Below are 15788 nucleotides of genomic sequence, written 5' to 3' on the forward strand. Positions count from 1 at the left end.
AAGGTGATCGGAACGTACAGCTGCAGGAGGATGACCGCGCACTGGCCCCTGGTCGTCTTTCACAACCTTCTCGACGTCTCTTCCTACAACGCCTTCGTGATATGGAGAGAGATCAACCCAGACTGGATGCCGGGCAAGCGGAACAAGCGGAGGGTGTTCCTCGAGCAGCTGGGAAAGGCTCTCGTGACTCCGTTCATCGCACGAAGGGAGTGCATCCCCCGCACGGAAGTGTCCGCCGCGGTTGTGAAGGCTGTAAAAGCCGCCGCCGCCGCCGCACAGAGAGCTCTTGACTACGACGTCCGGCCTCCTCCATAGCCCTAGCAGCTGCCCCGCTCTGGGCGAGTAAGAGGAAGAGGTGTCAGATATGCCCCAGGAAAAAGGACTGTAAAACTCACACCGTGTGCCGCGGGTGTAACAAATACATCTGCAAGGGCTGCTCACTTGTCTATTGCCCTACGTGTGCGTCCTAATATGGGGTGGGCTATGTGAGGGGGCCAACAGCCGGGGGAAGCAGGGACAACACAAGGGTTATGGGGCAATTTTAACCTTTATTTATTCACTGAACTTAATAAGACTTTGAATCATCAATCGTGATAGATATCGACAGAGCAAATGAACATGACGGGAATACTGAAAGCAACAGTGTTCACGGAAAATTCCAGAGCTTGAACATCATCTAGCATGTAAACTACATACCAACACCAGTCCACTTATCAAACCACATTTACAACTGCCAAGTCTGCATTTTTATTTGAATCCACACCCACTTACACACACCCCTTACACACACACACCCCCTCACACACACACACACACACACACACACACACACACACACACACACACACACACACACACACACACACACACACACACACACACACACACACACACACACAAACACACACATAAATATCCGTCCACTAAACATGCCAGATTTCTTCATCAAAGTAAATGAGTTATTCTTTAAGAAATATGTGAAATACAAAAAAAACATTATCTCGCAAATTGAAGGGTAGTGATAAAAATGCCTCCCTTAGTTTTTGTGTAACCCTTCTGACAAACAAACAAGTCCACCCAAGCCCATGGACACAGTTACAACATTACTGTAAAAAAACACATTTGCCTGTTTTACAACACAAACACACAACATACAGAAATGCTCTACAAATATAGAAAACAAGCAAAGAGAGAATTTGTTCTGCAAACAACACAACAGAGATTATTTTACAGACAATTATTCAAACAATCTTGAAAGGATTCTCATGAAACTGCAGGATGGATTATGGGCCAAGAAAGAACCAATTCAATTTTGGCCCAGATACGGACTTGGGATCCAGGAAATTCGGTTTGACTTTTTTAGTTTTACAATTCCAATAGATTCTGACAGAACTCTGGCATATTTAGGGGACTGAAATCTATGAGTGTGTGCAATTTGGTGCATATAGCAGCTTGTTTTCTTAATGACACTGTTGGAAATTGGCAGAGGTTTATTTTCTGTGTGCCTTAGTATTTTGTTTGTTTTCTTTTTTTAACCATCCCTTTTGCTGTGACCTCCTTTGGCCCTTTTAACTATTCTGCTGCAGGAAAATCACGCTGATTACGACATAAAAAATGGCCGCATTCAATTTTGGTGAGCTATTTTCAGGCCCCCTGGTATTGTCGGAATTAACGAAATTTGTTGAAAAAGGTCTGTTGTGTTTATAACTCAAGCTAATAAAGTATTTCTGTTACCTAAATTCAATCAGCCTACCCTCCTCTGCATATAATCCCGGATTTTACATGATATACAGATACATAGCAATGACTTGTTTGTGGATACTTTGGACATCCTCGAATACAAAACATTCCTTTTCCATTTGCATTAATTGTGTCTCTGGTAAACAGCGGGACGAATAAAATAATTAACCTACAGAGAAGCTCTACTGGGACTCTATTGTAGAATGTGAAACTAGAAAAGCTATGGAGCTTTCAAGGGTAACACCAAGGAGCTCAATCGAAACTGTTCCTTTACAATGTAAAAAATGTTATCTCACCAAACCTGCTTCCTTGCACAGAGTCAGTGTGGTAGCATTTGTTTGTTTAATTCTTACCTGCGATATATAATTTCGCAGGTTTTCACTCTGCAAGGGAAGAAATTGTGCAAAAAGAGTGGTGCCTCAAGCTTTAAGTCTGGACCCAAATCCCAACATCTTAAACACTAAGTGTCACTTTCCTTCCTTGGGAGAGAACAGTGGATCATTTGAAGACATTTCGAATAATACATAAAAAAAACATCCTCTAGGTTCCTTTTTTACTTTATTGCCTCTGCCTGAGGTTAGGTTTGTTTGTTGTCTGTAAACAATATTACACGAAAACTTCTGAATGGAAACTAAGTGGAAGGATGCAGTATGGGTAAGGGAGGAACCCATCAAACTTTGGTACAGATCCAAATCAGGGGGCGGATCTAGGAATCACTTTCTTTAACATTGGGGATTTCTGGCTTTTCTTTTTACATTTTCACTGGTTTCCCAGAATTGTTCCCTATATATTTAGGGGACTGATTTCTATAAGTGTGTATTTGGTGCAGCCTGATAGATTTTACAGGGACTGTTGGGCCTTGAAGGAGGTATGTGCTTCACTGTAGTTAGTATGTTTTTTTGTAAGCAACTTCACACAAAAACAATTGAACCTTGGTGGAAGAATGTGATATAAGTCAGGGAGGAACCCTTTGAAATCTGGGGTGGTTCCAAATCAGGGGGCACATCAAGGAATCTTTTTCACTTTTTTAACAATGCGACGTTGAAAAAAAGGCACATTTAGGGAACTGATATGTCTGATTGTGTGAAATTTGGTGCAGCTTGGCTGAATTTAAAGGGACTGTTGGGCATTGGTATGTGCTCTACCTCTGCCTTATAAGCTTTTTTCCCCTAGTCTGTTAAACAGGCATCATGAATGACGACAGGGGACCTACCCATACAGTGAAACATGTGCCTGCAGCTTTCCCTGCAGACTATGACATGGCAGCCTCTTTGGAAGTCCCTCCTCAGCCTATTGGCTTTCCTGGTAAGACATCACAACCTTTAATCTTTGTCATTTCTCTTGCTTATTTTTCTCTTTTATTATAATGCCATTCTTATTTCTTGATTTATTCTTGCCATCTTAATTCATGTGGTAGGACTTGTGTTTAATTTTCTTTTTAAGCCTTTGTCAAGCTAAATGTCTTCTTCCCATATCCAGTTGCCCAACCTGGTTACCAATACGCCCTACAACAACCTCAGACTGTACAGCCTGGTGAGTGTCTCTCTCAAACTGTCTCCCAGTAAAAGTCAAAATATGTAGAATTGGATCATGTAGATTAGATGGATATCTATATCGCTTATCCTTTTGAGGGTTTCGGGGGATGTTGGAGCCAATCCCAGCTGACATGCGTGCGGCGGGGTACACCCTGAAGAGGTCCCCAGCCTATCACAAGTCACCAGCCTATCAAATAGACCAACATATAGAGACAGATAACAATTCACTCTCACATTTAAACCTTTGGTCAATTCAGAGTTGATCTTTACCAATTTTACCAGTCAGGACCAGACGCGTCCTGAGCACCCAGAGAAAACCTATGCAAACACGGGGGAAACATCCAAGCTCTGCACAGAAACTTGCTTAACCTTCTCATTTATTTTAATATAGTTGTTATTTCTTTAATTATTCCTGGCCTCTTAATCCATCTGGTTGGAGCTTGTGTTAAATTTAGTTTTTAAGCCTTTCTCAAGCTAAATCTCTTCTTCTCATATCCAGTTCACCAACCTGGTTACCAATACGCCCTACAACAACCTCAGACTGTACAGCCTGGTGAGTGTCTTTCTCCAACATGTCCAACTATGTAGAATTAAATAAGAAATACAGGTTTCCAGTCATCAGGAATTTTCTTCTTTGCTTTCACACATGCACTGAACTCCGGAGATCCTCTGCAGTTGTCCGAAGGACTTGTATGTGTGAGCGCAAATGTCCAAGTAAGAGCCTCCGAAGTTACTGCGGACTGTCTTCGCCTGGCCCCCGAGTGTAAAGTCCACAGAAAATCCGCAAATGACGAACACAGTGGGAGATCCCCCACTGAATTCATTGCGATCGAGTGGACAACACTGTGCTGACCTCATTTTATCTGCTTATTTTTCTCTTTTATTGTAATGTTACTCACACACAGCCCTGCCCATTAAACTTAGGGGAAATTATATTGTTGTTTCAGCTACATATTTGGTTCCTATATTTTTTTTTCTATAGTGATGTTAATGGTGCAGCAGCTGCCAAAGGAGGCTCCAGTACACACACACACACACACACACACACACACACACACACACACACACACACACACACACACACACACACACACACACACACACACACACACACACACACACACACACACACACACACACTGGTACATACACTAAGTAAACCAGCATTATTTTGACTTTACAATCCTCAACTCCAGGTGCAGGCCTTTTTTCTGGATCCCCTTGGTTGCGGATGCTTGTAAGGATGTGGAGCATTCCTGCCCCACATGTAACACCGTCCTGCATGTCTATAAACATAAATGAAACAGAAGTTAACATCGTCTTAACTCAAAGACCAAAAAGAGCCATGATAAAACGGACGTCTGTACAGGGGCCAAACCTGTCTACACAAATGTTCCTGAGCTCACACAAGTTTGTGCTTTCTTTTTTTAATCATATGATTTAAAATGCGTCATCACGTTTTAAGAATGTGAAAAATAAAATTTTCATGAAAACATTTTTACCTGATCTGACTGATGACGTTTATAATATCATGATACATCAGTGTAAAATTTAAGTATTTTCTTAATTCAATTTTAATGCCCTGTTTTTATATAGTGTCCACAAGAAAAGTCAAAGTATTACTCTTTCTCTGAAGTTGTTATATAGATTTTATTTTAATGCCATATTGAAAGTTTTAATTGAAAATTGTAATTTGACTCATAATTTTGTTTTTATTCTGAAGAAAGAATATTCTCACATGAACAAATTCAAAAGAAGCGGCAAGATAAGATGCATAACATAAAAAATTTGTGAAACACTGATAGTATAATATAATATAGATGCTAATTACTTAAGGTGCAGTAATAATAATAACTTATTGCTTATACCACATAATTATTAATATGAATGAATGACCAATAAATCATTACAGAGATGTAACATTCATTCTTCTATTCAATTCAATTTTATTTGAATTGCGCCAAATCATAATGTCCATTATCTCAAGGCACTTTACATAGAAGGTCAAGACCTTAAAAATGTCTTGGTGTCGACTTCATTACTGAGATGCACTATTTAACTTAAGTCATTAAACATTTTTGAGATGCAAACCTAGGTCTTATTCTCATCAGCAAATCATGAAGCAAAATATTTAATAATCATGTTATAATTTATTGGTTCTTTGTTCCATAAATTAGCAGAATATACTAAAGCAGAGCTCTGTCAGCATATTATATTATATAAATATATATTTCACAGTTTACACAAAAATGTTTTTTGTATGAGAGTCGTGAGAAACATGAGTTACTTTTGAAGTTATGCTGTTTCCTTGTGGCATAAAGGGATACAAATAATCCAGAGAAATATGCAATCCATATTTTGATGATTTCATGCTATGATTTAAGCGATATACCCTGATGTAGTCTGTGCTGGTGTGATTTTTGGTTTGTGATTTCTCCAATAAAGACAAAGAAAAAGAAGAGAGAGAAAATCAGAGTCACTTTTTTAAAAATTTGCTAGAGGTCCAAAAACTTGCAAATGGTTGTGTACTTGGCTAAAGACCAAATTTAATTTTAAGAGACCAGGGTCTGATGCTTTCAACTAGATGACAGCAGATAGAGCCAGCAGACTGCAAGAGAGAGCAGGCATCGGTTTCCCACAATACACCACTGCCACTTCCTTGATGAGTCGCACCGTTTCGTACCGACTCTCCAACAACACAGAAGATAAGATGTGAAATAAAAAAAGACTCCACACTGCACAGCACACATGCCTTTACAACAAATCTAACCCACTGTGATGATTTCACCCCCTTGTCCATCGCGGCCTCATGGTCAAGAGGATGAAACTAAAGCTCCCCAGCTGTGAAGGTCTTTCATTATGTAAGTGTGAGGGAAGGTGTTGCAGAGTCACTATAACACGCGATGTATATTCAGCCCAATGAGCTTTCCCCTGAGGACTTCCTTTGTGAACTCTATATGTGTCTTGTCAGAAGAGACTTGAGGTGGGATGAAGATGGGATTATGGGATGGCTCCTACTTATCGAGGTCCTGTCACACTGTGACCATAGTAACCACTAGATTACCCAGATTAGGACTGATGACCCGAGTTAGTCAGCACTTCTCTGCCCCATTGTCTCCCACTGCAGCCTTTCTTTGTGTCAGTGGACTCAATCACACACGAAGGGACAAAACAGAACAGACGACTACACACGCACTAGATAAACCTCACCTAAGTGTCAGGATTTTCAAGCTCCTTTTGGATTGTAAGTAATAAATAGTGCTGATGGCAGCTAGTGATTATTTTAACTATCGATGTATTACCCTCTCATACCTGTACGCTAAGTATGAAGCAACAGCAGCCTCAGCAGCTGACTGACTGGAGGCAGGAGACCAGCTGAGCTTTTAACTTCCTGGAGTGTCTACTGGTTACCTGGCAACCGGCACAGAAAGTCTGGCAAATTTCGTAGCTAACTATTCCTTTCCCGACCGACACTTAAAAAGAGAAAGTGTAAAATGCTCCCTTTCAAAAAGAAGGTTAGCATCTCGGTTTGGGAAATGACTTATTCTTAAAGAAAAACTTGTGCTTTTCCTGCATCAATGATTCAAAATGTCTGCTGTGGTCATTGTTATGCATCTGATTTCCCTCAACAATGGTGAATTAAGCAATGACTATAAGCTTCTAAAGCACCTTGTAAAAAAACGCATTCATCATTCCAGTCAGTCCCCTGCTATCACCAATCAGAGCAGTTGCTCGTGCCGCTTACATAATATCAAGGACTCAAGGTCTGGATTAGCCTCTCTTCACTGCCAGAGCAGGTTGTCAGCTGTGGTTGTGGCTGTGTTAAATCAACCATATTTGTATGCAAATAATTTCCATATGATGCATTGTACAGACGGATGAATCGTATTTCTGTGTCCTCTTACAACAGGTACACAGTTCATGTCCGGTGATGTTGGGAATCTTTGGTTTTGAACTGATATACAGTATGTTCATTTTGATAGTGAATAATAATGTGTTGCCTGACTTTCACTGTCTTCTGCTACAAAAAGAGTAAATTCCAGTGATATAACTGAAACAAGCAGCGGGTTTCAACCCAAACCCCTAACTGTAAGGGTCACATGTCTGCACATGTTTCTGTGGTGAACCGTCACCTTCTCACCTCCAATTTGTGATAGCGAGGAGGTGAATAAAACATTTACTTGCTGTGGCGAGGCACTTCGCGTGAACTTTGACCCGTGATATTCGCTTCACAGTCGCGCCTGTGGGAGCGGAACCTAACTGTAACGTCTGCTTTGAAAAGTATTACTCGTGCTAGCATGTCCTGTGGGAAATCAAAGAAACATTGCAGACACAACAGTGCAGCAGCTCTGTTCTTGCCATGTTCTCAGGCACTGTGCTCTCTGCAGCTGATGTACTGTTCCTTCAAGGCTGCAGGTGTGCACACCTTTAGTTGCATCTTGTATCTGTTTGTCTGAGAATTTATTTGTTCATCACAAACCAGCTTTGGCTTCTCCAGTGTTTGACATCTATCAGTCAGTGAGCTCACTGATATCTATCAGCATCAATCTCCGGTACTGTGAAACAAAATGACTCAATTAGCGAGTACAATTGTTGCCCCTTGTCATGTTATGTCCCTTGCTAACCCGACATGACGCCCCCTCCAGGGGATGAGATAACTGCACTCTAAAGGGACGCTTGGCTGAATCACGTCTTCAAGGGTATTATGTAACACTCTCTATGAGGACGGCCACGTGGCCACGAGGCTCACCTGTGTTTGGATTGACCATCTGCCCCTCTCTGTCCAAATCCCATCTTCATTCTGCAACACACACACACACCATTAGGAGGCTGAGCAGGCTTCTTATTGGTGTGGTCAAATCTGGTGATTACAGATGAATCTACATGACCCACAGTTCTGGGTGTGAGGAAGAATTGTATAAGCAGCATGAGGAAGACGTGGGAGGACGAAGGCAGGAAACAGCAGGGAGATGTGCAAACGGGTGACTAATATGGGATTTGCACTACGTTGCCAAGCTTACATGCTGTACCTTTTCCCTATCTTCTTCCTTGTAAGACAGGTGCATCAGCAAATTAAACTCCCCGAGTGTAGGTGAACAGAGGTAAAGCTGGGATTGCATCTCTGCTGACACCTCCGCACATTCAGCGCGAAGCAGGGACAGAGAAGCACAGACACGGAGAGAGAATGAATAGAGAGAGGAGGACAGGGGGAGCGAGAGAGGGGCAGAGACGGTGAGAGAGAAGAGTGAAAGGGAGACAGAAGATATATTTGACTATGTGGGTGTGTGAAGCATCAAGGCATGCATCATAATTGTGGATTCTTCTCGGAGCAGCCGGACGTGTCACTGGAGCAGCAGGACATTACTGTTCTCTCAAAGTCTGTTATTTTGTACTTCAAAACAGTGGGAGCTGTGAGCACTGAGGGCGTCATTAGAGACATTTTCAGAAGCAAAATGGAAACTGTTTTGTTTCTGCTGCCGAGAGGAATTCATTAGCTGGGATTACGGCGACACTTTGACAAGTTGAAGTGATGCAGACTGGAAAAGTATGATGCCGCTTCACCCTCAATAATCAAGATTCAAATCAAGAACATGTCTGAGGTGAGTTTGGAGTTTTTTAATTCGAGAATGAAATGGTTTTAATGGTGTTTTAATGTTTTGTGTTATTCTATTATATGTGTGTATGTGTGAGTGTGTGTGTCTATGTGTGATCCAATGCATAAAATGAGGATATTTTCCAAAATGAGAGTGTCAGGCCTCACATATTCACACTTAGGATTACCAATTATTATAGTTACTAACAATAGTTAAATTATGTCGATCTTGGGGCTGAGTAATAATGTCAATAAGGATTCCTCTGAAGTAAGTTTAAACAATGTGTGTGTGTGTGTGTGTGTGTGTGTGTGGCCCATGTTGTGGGGACCTAAATCTGTTTAGACAGTCCCACTATGAGGACTTGTTTTTCTTATGAGCACAAAAAAGCAGACAACCAATGGCGTTAATAATGACATGGTAAACTAAAGACATGTTTTAAGGTTAGAGTTAGTCTGCAGGTAATGAATGTTTGTCAATGCAATGTCCTCTGAAGTCATTGAGACATGGCTGTGTGTGTGTGCATGTGTTAGTGTGTGTGTAGTCGTGCGTTCCTCTGTGCTTGCGGTTACTGAAACTCGACTTCTCAAAAGCCCAGTATGCAATGTAGTCAGCCCACGCTGTTTCCCGTTCCCATGGAAACCATTGCCCAGTGCTAAAAGCAGTTCTGTTCTGTGATACATGAGTGTGTGTGTTGTGTGTATCTGAAAGAGGTAGAAACATTTGAATGTTTAATATATAACAGGTTTATTTTGTTGGCTGCTGCTTCAGCAGTATGTCGTGCATCATGGAGACCCTCTATAGACTAATATAATAAAAGTAATTTATATCTACATTCATCTCTGCCTCCCTGCTCTCTGGATCTTCTTCCACAATGTCACTCCTCTTGTTTATCTCTTTCTCGACATGTACCTCTCTTTATTTCCTTTAACCCTTTCTCTGTCTCTCATCACTGCATTTGTTTTTGTCTCTGTGTTTCTAAGATGGCTGTCAGCCCTATAATCATCTGCCTCCTATCACTGATTGGCTATGGTTCATCCCACCCCTCTTCTCCTCCTCGGGGATGCAGTGAGGATGTGGACCCTCCGTACAGAGTGCTGTGTGACCTGGAGTCGGTCTGGGGAGTGGTTCTGGAGGCCGTGGCTTGCAGCGGTGGTCTCACCTCTCTGGTAATCACTGTCCTCCTGCTTGTCAAGCTGCGCTCTATTTCTGACCCCGCCAGGCGCTCCGGCATGGGGCCTCTTCTTCTGCTCCTTGGCACGCTTCTCGGCCTTTTCTCCATCTCTCTGGCTTTCCTGGTGGGGAAGAACCAGGCGCTCTGTGTGGTCCGCAGGGCCTTCTGGGGGCCTCTCTTTGCCCTCTGCTTCTCCAGTTTGCTCGTGCAGGGTGTGAGGCTCAGGAGGCTGGTGGCTGGCAAGACAAGCCCATCGGGCAGCACCCTGGCAGCGCTTGGCCTGGCCTTGGCCTTGGTTCAGGGCATCATCTCTGCTGAATGGGTCCTGCTGACTGTTGTCAGGGAGGGTCACCCGGCCTGCGAATATCCACCTTTGGACTTTGCTCTGACATGCAGCTACACCCTGGGGCTGCTCCTCATAGCCATGGGGCTTTCTCTGGGGGTAGTGCTCTGTGGAGGAGAGTTTGGGGACGAAGGAGGAGGTGGAAATGAAGAAGACAGAGAAGGAGAGAGTGAAAAACGGAAATGGAAGTGTAATGCTGTGTGGCTCTTCCTGTCCAGTCTGGCTTCAGCATTGCTGTGGGTGGCCTGGCTGGGGTTTTATCTTTACGGCAGCCAGGCTTTGAGGGGAAAGGGGAAAGGAGAAAGGTTAGGTGGTGGAGGGAAGAAAGATGTCAAAGTGCTGGATGAGCCTGCGCTGGCGGTGGCCCTGGTTATTCAGGGATGGATCCTGCTGCTGTTCCATGCCATTCCAGAGGCGCACCTGTGTCTCCGAAATCCTCCACAGTCCATCACGCAAGATTTCTTCGACACCAGTCACACGTCCCCTCCTCCACATTTTGGAGATGAGCTCCCTGCACGCTCTCACCGACCCTTCCCAGAAAACCAACCAACCTTTTCTATGGAGGAGCACAGTGCAAGTAAGCCAAATGTGTGTGCGTGTGTGTTTGTGAGAGAGTGTTTACAAGAGAGGAATGAAAAATGTGTAGAAAAGAAAATGTATACAAGGTTTGTCTCTGGTTAACTGGTTCATTTACAGTGATTTTCAATAGCGACCAGGGGTGTTGACATACAAATTACATTGAAAATGTCCCTGCCTAGAGTTTCCTATTGAGAGCTTTAGGAACAACTTGCACAGAGGGACTGAGAGAACTCCTTACCTAAGAAAAGTGATATCATGCTTCAAGAATTAATTTCCTCACTCTACAGTCTAAAGTGATTGGTTGACAGGTCACTGGTCTGTGACAGTGAATAGGAAAACAAATATTCACCATACACGTTTGACAAGAGCATGAACAACTAGCTAAAATGTAACCATCCCATGTTAAACCACATTTAAATTCACTAGATCCAGATTTTTATTTAGATCTGCACCAAATTGTAGACGCTCATAAATATCAGCCCCCAAGATCCATGAATTATTCTGTGGGAAATCAACAAAAACATTGAAAAACCATAAATCGCAATATTTAAAAAAAGTGAAGCACTCCAGATCCACACCAAAATCTGATGGGTTCTTCCCTGACCAGTATCACATCCTTCCAGCAGGTTTTATGGTAATCCATCCATAAGTATTTGTGTAATCCTGCTAACTACTATACGGAGAAACAAACTAACTCAAACAAAAGCATTACCTCCTTGGTGCAGGTGAAGATTAAATGTAATTATGAATCAAATTTGAATATAACTGAATGGTATGAACCTTTCAAACCATCAAATGCAGATCAATGCCCTGTTCAACTTGCAAGTTGTCGATCACATCAATGCCCTGCCACAAGTGTATTAAAGGTTTCCTTACAGCAGAGTGTTGCTCACTTCTAGCCACTGTACACTATCCAAAATCCAATTAAACCTTGTGTAATTCCCCGCAGGAAGATTTATGACTCATTTTGACAGCAGCTCTCTGTATTTATTACGAAGCCAAAAGCACAGATGAGGAGCTAAACTATGAGGAACCGGGACAAACAAAGAGTGGAGGAGGTGGCAGAAAGAAATCATAAAGAGTGTCTTCCAGGAAAGCAGACTCCAGGAGGTTGACATTTGTTCAGCTGACTGAGGAGGAGGCAATGATGGAGTGAGAGAGGAAAGTCATGTAACACAGTGTAAGCAAAGGCATGGGAGGATTTATTTTTTGTTTAAAAGGACGACGTTAGAGTATCTGATACTTTTTCTCATGGATTATGTGGTGTAAGCCATGTCTCAGCCTCCTTGTCTCTAGAATCTCTGCAGTAGAGTAAGCGATTAATGAGCTTTTGTCGGAATACTTGCAAGAGCCATGGAAAGAAGACACAGGATGTGAAAAACTGTGTGTAGGATTTATGGGGAATCTTCTGGCAGAAATGATAAATAGTATTTGCAATTAGTGTTTAATCACCTCAAACCAAGAATTATTGAGTTGTGGTTTACAGTGGCTATGAAGTTTCATTCTGTGTTTATATCATAAAAGAAAAACAAGACAAAAACACAGTTTTACCTCATTACACGACCCGTTGTTTCCTGCTGGTGGTGCCACTCCATTCACTCACATCCTGCTCAGCTAGTGATCAGGTCTTTGAAGCATCTGACCTCTATATTGGGAAATAAAAGGTCAAATTCAATGTGCCAATATCTATGTAATGTGTACGTTTATCCTTTCACCAAAGAACCAGATATTTCCTAATGCGATGTTTAATTTTGTACTTGTGAGACATTCAGGGCAGTTTCCTGCTGTCGTTCAGGGCAGTTAACTTTGCCTATGGGGAAAATAAAAGGGACATTCATGTCGCCTGTTTTATCGTCTTCTTATCATTTTCTTATGAACTTTATTTAATATATATTATATTATTTTGATTGCCCTTTTACTGCTTTTATCTGATCAACTTTGTATCTGGCATAGTTTTCGACCATCTTAATGTTGATGTCTAGACTTCCTGTCACATTATCTGAGTTACCCAGCTGCTGGGAAAATCATACTTCAGTATGTGAATGATTGTCTCAGGAGCACAGCACATCTATCAAAGTGGGTATTGTACATGCTGGAATGATTATAATTTTGGAGATGTGACACATTTAACTTGTGTGCTGTGTCTCGGTTGATCTGTCAGCTCTCCGGAGTGGAACGTACCACAGCAGCCAAGGGAGTGTGCGTCCTGGCATAGCCTTCAGAGGTCATGTGTACCAACCCACTGAGATGGCTCTGGTCATGAACGGTGGCACGGTAAGTTGGGCAGAAATACTCCCTCTGTGTGTGTCAGCCTCTCTTAATCACTCAATAACTTAACTCAATGGGCCTTTGTTTTTCTGCCTCCCTCTCTCGTAGATGCCCACAGCCCCAATTAACTACACTGGACGCCGGTTATGGTAATGTCGGACACGGCTTGAAGAGGATATATCTGAGTCACTCTTGTGATGAGGAATTTGATGTTGCCTGACGAGAAGATGGAAATATTAAAGACATCACATTGGATTTGATAGGAGCTAAATATCTTTAATGTATTTGTGTTTCTGCTCACGTGTATGAATTTGACATTTTAAAAACAAATTGTAATAGTATTTGTGCTTGAATTTTCTTGATTGCCTTTTGATCAAATAACTTTAATCACTGGACATGAAATCAAAAGGGAGGGAAGAGAAAGTGTTGTGGCTTCCATAGTTAAGGACATTTCCTCCCTAAGTGACTGCGTTTCAGGTGCAATACTTTGATGAGAGGTGTAGAAACAGGGCTAATGTTTAATGTATCAAAACTCAGTGTCCAGTGTGACACTGAATGAGACAGGGGCAGAGTTATGATAACAGGAGGATTTGAATGTAGTTAAGAGAACATTTTGCTTGAGCAGTGCTAATCCAGCGCTGTTACTTGTTACCTTCCTGATCATCGGGGTTACTTACTTAGTAAAAAATGTCCTTCTCTTTCTGTTTGGAATGAGGCTACACCTAAGAAAGAAACCTGTCAGGACGTTTATGTAAATTTCCTGCATACGCCCACAAAGCTTGCTTGGCCTCAGTGTTTCACACTGAAAAAAGGACTTCCACAGTGTTTCTCTCCTCCATTCTATTCTCAGTGCTATCGGCCGTTTGGTACATTTCACTGGGCCTCTTGATAAATGTCATGTATTTAACAGCTAGTGCCGGTGTCTGGGGGATTTTCAAGTGATTTATAAGGTTTAAGATGAATCTATAGGAAATCTAGTTTTTTTTATAAGCATATCTTAAAAAGCCATTTAATACTGCAATAGCTACTCTGTAGTATAGGGGTTACTGCTGGAGAATGTGATTTTGCACTTTATTAGCGCTGATCTTGTCTGGGCATTGTGATATTTGAGATGCATGTGGAAGTACAGTTTAAAGGTCCTGTATTTTTGTCAGATTTAATGTATTTTGAATGTTTTCTAAAATTTTGATATATATTTATACATATATATTGGAGAAAATAACGTTTTTTGTGTTGAGTTTCAAAGCAGATTATTGACAGTTGACAAAACAATCCAAAATGGAAAATCAAAAGTGCCCATATTTCAGCCATTTAAAGATTCGTCATTTTAATTTGGGGGTCTACAATAACAAGTTTACATGCTGTGATGGTCAAAGTATTTATATTTGTTACATACCATAGATATTGCTGCAGTGCCTCTTCTCATACTCTGTCTGAAATGCTACATCTAGCTTTTGGCCCACCTCCCAAAAAGCTCAGTCTGCTCTGATTGGTCGGCAGGCCAACTCTTTTGAAATTGGTCAGCCGCTCATAGTGATGAGCTGTAAACTCAACTGCAGCAATGGCAACAATCATGTTGAGCCAAGTTAGTAGGCAGATAAACATGTTACCTGGTAACACAGGTACTTTACTGTAAACAAGCCAGGAATGCAACCCAGGAATTTTAGGCACTTCAGGAGCTAAGTTCTCTGGCATAGAGGTAAATACCTTTGCCACAGACTTTGGCCTCTGTAACTTAGAAGACACACTAAAGGAAAGGAACACCTGAAAAGGATATTATGGCCATTTTAAATATCTACAATTTAATGACAAAGGGTAAATCCTATCTGCAGAGGAAGGTCATGTGATACGTTTTAAAGTTTGGTCAAATTTGCTAAATAGACCTTGAGTTTGGGATGTTTTGTCAAGAAGTGTCAGTGTGTTTTCCCTGAAATCATTAACACCATGAGCTTTTCAGACAATTTCCTCAATCTAATGGCAGCATCTCACATGTTTTGGGATTTAGTATCTCCTTTCATTTAAATTTCTATCAAATACAGCGAAAACATGCCATTACTGTGACTTTAACTGCAAACGTTTTGTGTTTCTGATATTTGCAAAGTTTGGCTAAAAATCCCTGCATATTTGACTGGAGAGTTGCAGTTTCCTTCTTTTGAGCAAGACAATGCATATGGTTACAATACAATTTAAAGAGCAGTCACCATGTTCATGTTGTGAGCATTCCTTCTCGCTGTAACACTTTACTGAGTAACCAAGTTGTCAACAACTTTGCTGTTGTGTACAGGCGTGTGCTCTGATATTGTAATTTGAAAATATTATCATCAAATAATTTTATGTAACAATCCTATAAAGCAGAGTTTTAATTGTGTGAATATTCAAATATGAAGAAGCACTTGTGTTACTTTTTGGAGATGCTCATATGATGATGGCACTGCCACTGTTTTCTGGCAGCATAATATGAATGTCTGTTATGTGATTTGCACAAAGTGGCTAATACATCGGTGCACTTCTTCTGTTAACGACTGTCTGGTCATTGAACTGATCTTCCTTCAGCCTCA

General features: G+C 41.5%; 1 protein-coding gene across 1 annotated transcript; it reads left to right on the forward strand.

Moving 5' to 3' along the window:
• The first annotated feature begins 6396 nt into the window (after window positions 1-6396).
• On the forward strand, window positions 6397-15749 carry gprc5bb (G protein-coupled receptor, class C, group 5, member Bb). The gene is made up of 5 exons (XM_035171667.2): window positions 6397-6519; window positions 8679-8875; window positions 9850-10960; window positions 13124-13236; window positions 13339-15749. Exons 2-5 carry the CDS (start codon window positions 8867-8869, stop codon window positions 13381-13383), a joined length of 1278 nt encoding a protein of 425 aa, XP_035027558.1. The 5' UTR covers window positions 6397-6519; window positions 8679-8866; the 3' UTR covers window positions 13384-15749.
• The last annotated feature ends 39 nt before the right edge of the window (window positions 15750-15788 follow it).

The sequence above is a fragment of the Hippoglossus stenolepis genome, chromosome 2 (genome assembly GCF_022539355.2).
Source record: "Hippoglossus stenolepis isolate QCI-W04-F060 chromosome 2, HSTE1.2, whole genome shotgun sequence".
Taxonomy (NCBI): domain Eukaryota; kingdom Metazoa; phylum Chordata; class Actinopteri; order Pleuronectiformes; family Pleuronectidae; genus Hippoglossus; species Hippoglossus stenolepis.